Genomic DNA, 5,158 nt, shown 5'->3' on the forward strand with positions numbered 1-5,158 from the left:
CACCTCACACCTCACCAGCTTGTCACTGGCAGATCAATGAATATGGTTGTTCCTTCCACCAGACCTAAAGTAGACAATGAAACGTCTTCTGAGATTGTGAAAGCTGAATTATTTGATTATTTGTGTGCCCTAACCCGTGCTGCTAGGTTTCTTTCTATTCAGACATCCAAGACAAAGAGAAAGGACAGCACCAGCAAGGACGGCACAATTTCCGATGAACTTTTGCCCATCCGCCCTGGGACACAGATCTTCATAAAGAAGCAAGTGCGGAAGTGGAGAGACCCTAAGTACGAGGGACCATACCTGGTCATTGACTCTTCACCCACTGCGGTCCGAATTGCCGAACGCAAAGCATGGGTTCATTTGAACCATGTGAGGATCCACCCGGCACCAACAGAGACTTGAACATTTATCGGAAGAAGGGCGTTCTATTTCCCTTGACGATCCAGGATAAAGACTATGGAGAACATATGACAGTCTACGGGATAAGAAACAGCAACAGGCCAACGTCTCCCTCCAGGATCTCTATTAGAAAGATATGTATTATAGCATTTTTATTCTTTGTTATGTTCGTTGCTTCAATGGCTATATTCCATTGGCTTGCATTACAAGCAGAGAGAGAGAAGGCTATATCAAGCCAAGTTAGGCCTACCATCTCAGTAGGATATCACATGCCTAAAACGAGTCCTGGTAACATACTAGATGAGGAATACACCAGCAATGGCTGCACCACCCCTGTACCCACAACACCTTCCACACCCTCTGTAGACCACACCGAGTGGGACAGGGTACTTGATATCACTGTGAATGCCCCTGGGAAAGGTGTCCCTAGACGTTTCCGTCAGCATAAAAGGAGTGTCAGGTATAAAATGGGTTGCAATAAAACACCAAGGAGATATACCCCTCGCACACAACGTAAGGAGAAAGACACAGAACAAATATCAAACTGGGTTAGTGATCTCCAGGACACAGTTGTGTACACATTCGAACAACACTCTATGCCTGATTTTTTCTCCCAGCGCCCTGGTGTGTCAGTACAGAATGATGGTACCCATAATGCATTGTTAGATAATATGTGGTACAGAGACATGAGGGAGGTGGGGAGGAAAGCCACGAATGATTCCTGCTTTGTGTGCTCATACATTCCACATGCTGTAGGTGCAGACAAATTGCTCATTCCCAAAGAGATTCTACCGCCCACGGCCAAATGTCTCCTACACCTGTTCCTTTGCCGCATACATGGTCAGATACAGCTCCAGTCAGCAAAAATTAATACAGCATTTGTAAACGCCTCAGACTGGGATAACAAGTATGTTACATTCACTGTTGTTTCTGACCCAGTAGAATTTGAGAGGAGAATGGAAGTTTACCATGAAATGGGAGTACCTGCTAATATGATACAGGTCTGGGAGTATCAGTTTAGAAAACTAGGATACTTCACCTTCCCAACACCCCCATCAAAATGCCACTCACCCGAATATCAACAGACTAACCATACACATGACACATGCCCTTGTCAGTGGAGACCCATTCTGCGCCTGAGGGCCAATATATATTTTAATAACAAATGGAATGGGCCACATTATTTAATATGCAAGGCAGCATCCTTAGGTAGCCCGGTTGTAGGTCAGGAGCATAAGCATTATACCAATGAGACTATTGGGAGGGAATGTGCTGAGATATGGGTACAAGAAACTAGAAGATATACTCTCAATGAGGGTACAAAGTACAAACCTAAAAGAGCATACAAACTTAAGTCTCCTCTCCTTTGCTTCCTAGGTACCGGAACAGTGTCTGTGGGCCGAAACACAAACTGCAGTCACACAGTGTTTAATTTTGATCTCCAGCACGGTACTTCTAGTCTCATGGACATCTATTGGGCATGCGGCGAACACATCTATCTGCAGCTGCCCCCCCACTGGCAAGGACTATGTTCCATTGTGACAATGCATGAACTACATCTTGTTGTCCCTGCAGCGAACATTTCCCACATCCACACACACCCAATGGCAGATGATGTTACCCTGCTTCATCATGGGAAGAGAGAAATAATGAAATACTTCTCAGATGGCCCTTTTCATAAAATACCTCAGGATTACAGACTCTTCAATGATGCCGAACTTTTCTTTGGGGGAGTTATCCCCATGTTCCAGACTAAAGCCAGTGCTCGCTGGCTGCAAGTGACCAGATATAAACTAATGCAGCTTGTCAACAACACCCGGGATGGGTTCAACGCCGTGAAAGAAGAACTTCGACCTCTACGACTTATGGTTCTAGAGCACAGATATGTTCTAGACCAGCTAACAGCAATGAATGGTGGTGTGTGCGCCAAGGTGGGAAAATCCTGCTGCACTTTCATTTTAGCAAACGATGCTAACAACGGAACACTTACGAAGGCCATCGAGGATTTGGACAACTTGGGGAAAGAGATGCATGAGGAAGGAGGTGCTGAAGCAGATCTCTTAAATGGCTGGTTCGATTTGAACTGGATGCCTTCATGGCTGTCTGCAGTGCTTAAATTTTTAATGCCAATTTTCTGTGTGCTGTTATTGTTGTGTTTTGGATCACAGATACTGATACACTGTGTAAAGAAATTTAGTTCTAAAATGATAGGGATGAATTATGCAGGCTCAGGTTCATATACTGGAATTCGTAGGGCTAAGGGAGATGATGGAGAGACGACAATGATGAGCATAGTGGAGTTGACCATTCCTGACTCCCGCCCATTGCCAGACATTCCTGTAATTAGTCAGTGTCAGGCCCAGGTGCATAGAGTCCCACCACGTTCATCACAGGGGGACTTGATGCATCCCTATGAGACAATGTGTGATAATTTAGGGAAAACAGATGCAGATTCAGGAAAAGTGCAGGACAAAGATTCAGAGGAACAGCCTCTTTGTGACTCACCCTGGCCACTTCCCCCATCTCCAGCTAAGTATGCAGTTCAAATGGTGTTTAAAGACGTTTGATAAGGTTCGAATTTCGAACCTGAGGGGGGTATGTTGGAGGGAGAATTTTTAGCTGCACAGCTATCCAAGGACACACCTGTCACCTGCACAACATGACCCCTGTGTAGGCCCTGCTGTTTAGAGGTTACAGGCCTCAGTTACATTGCCCTGAGCACTGCCATTTTCTCTTAGCTTAAGCAGAAGCAGAAAGCAAGTCTGACCCAAGATTCACCCAGCTGCTCTTGTCTGCAAGGACCCGCACCCCTACCAGGCCCCACCTCATTGTATATTTCTCACAAACAGCAGAAGTCAAGTTCCTCTATAAATCTTGCAACATACCCCACGTCCCCCACCTAAGCCATGAATAGAATAAGGGAAGTTCCCACCACAGCTACGTCAAGCAAGATATCCGATAAACTGAGGATAAGTGTGGCGAAATATTATCGCAAATTGCCTGATTGACACATGAATAGAACCCCTCGAAGCAATACTAACACATTTCTGTCGTCCATTGATAGTTTATTATTAAACTTCCAGTCAAATGGCAGGTCTCAGTCTAGACTGAAGTATGTACCACAATTACAGGAAAAAGGCCATACCTAACCTTACGGGTGGGAAAGGTAGAGAGCAGGCCAGTAAATGACAATGGACGGGTATGTGATACGTGGTGGCGTGGGATGATGTAGTTATCGTATCATGTGTTTTGGACAGTATAAGAAGGAGCCCCGCAAGAACATTAGCGGGCAACTCCTCGTCTGTTTGTAGGTATTCAGACCGAGAGTTGTCTCCAAGGGCCCTTGATCAAATGTCCATACTTTTGTGCATGTAAATATTTTACTTGTGTTATGTTTTAACTGCTTTTTGGATAAGTCATTTTAAATCTGCATATGTACTTTTTAAATTGTTCTCTACATTTAAGCATTTATATTGTGGTCTTAGGACATCTCACTGATATAGCATTGTGAGCGTACCTAATGATAATAACATGTACTCTGCATTCTAATGTATCTTGCAGGATTACACTTATAAGCAAATGTGAGTATTCATCTATGTGAACAAGCACAACCGTTTTTAATCTGCCTCAGTACTCATAAGTGTACTTAAAGCAAGATCTCACTCTCTTAGCAAATGTTAAACTGTACTTTGTAAACTCAAACTGGTCCATGTGACTTTCAAGAGAATGCTGGGTACAGGGCCAAGTACTATATGATTTTTATGTTATCACTGATTATTTCTAGAAGCTGTGTCTTCAAATAAATTGTACAACTCTCAAAGCTTCAGTCTCCAAAACTCATATGTATGCTTTTTTCCTGTTTTAGAGCAAGAGGTCCAGGACTGCCCTGGTGCAAATTAAGCTGTCCTATTTCCCTTAGTTCTCTCACACGGTCTCCCCAGTGCGGCTTCTGAAAGCTGCTGCACTGAGTCCCCCTGGCCCCTCCTGCCCCTAATAAATCATCCCCTCCAACATGTCCCCCTCCGCTTGTGTAGGTTATCAGCAATTTGTTTACAGATTGCTGGAAAGGAGGTTATCGCTCCCTTACCCACGACGTTGCCATCCAGGCAGATACCAATATTGGACTCAGTCTTGGCCACCAGTTCATCAAAAAATGCCTCTGGGACTATTTTGTCCCGCTTTATCCGTCTGCCTTGATCTTTTGTGGAAATGGCTCGTGGTGCTTCCCTTCCTGGAGCCCTGATGACATTCTTGGCACCCATGTCAACTTCTAGTACAAGAGGGTTATGGTCTCTAAATGGTGACATCACTACGCTATAAGCCAATGTCTTAGTCAGGAGTAGGGGGGATACAAAGATGTAGTCGATGTCAGAATTAACCCCCCTCCCTGCAAAGGTAGGTGCATTCTCGCTACTACTTTCCCTGGCTGGTTCTAATAAATTCGGATAGGAAAGCAATGCCTCCAAATCCTCCCCCTGTTTACCATGTTCAAAATGTGGTGCCCTGCTATTTGGGTGCCCATCTAAGTCGTCCCCATAACAGTCCCATTTGCAAGGGTGTATATTAAAATCTCCCATAAGAAACACTTCTACCGAAAAAGAGTTATTAACCTTGTGGACTGATAAAAATTGTTTTAACATGTTAAAATGTTCAAGACCATCCATGGCATTATACAAATTTATCAAAAGGTATTGCTTGTTAGGCATGGACCATTCTGGGCATCTTACTCCACGTTACAATTTCTAAATGACCCAAC

At 44.2% G+C, this 5,158-nt stretch overlaps 1 protein-coding gene across 1 annotated transcript; it reads left to right on the forward strand.

The window, feature by feature from the left end:
• Positions 1-353: 353 nt before the first annotated feature.
• LOC147722218 (uncharacterized) lies at positions 354-2,969 on the forward strand. The gene has a single exon (XM_086966807.1). It carries the CDS (start codon positions 354-356, stop codon positions 2,967-2,969), a length of 2,616 nt encoding a protein of 871 aa, XP_086822933.1.
• Positions 2,970-5,158: the final 2,189 nt, after the last annotated feature.

This window comes from Lissotriton vulgaris, chromosome 4_1 (genome assembly GCF_964263255.1).
Source record: "Lissotriton vulgaris chromosome 4_1, aLisVul1.2, whole genome shotgun sequence".
In the NCBI taxonomy this organism is placed as follows: domain Eukaryota; kingdom Metazoa; phylum Chordata; class Amphibia; order Caudata; family Salamandridae; genus Lissotriton; species Lissotriton vulgaris.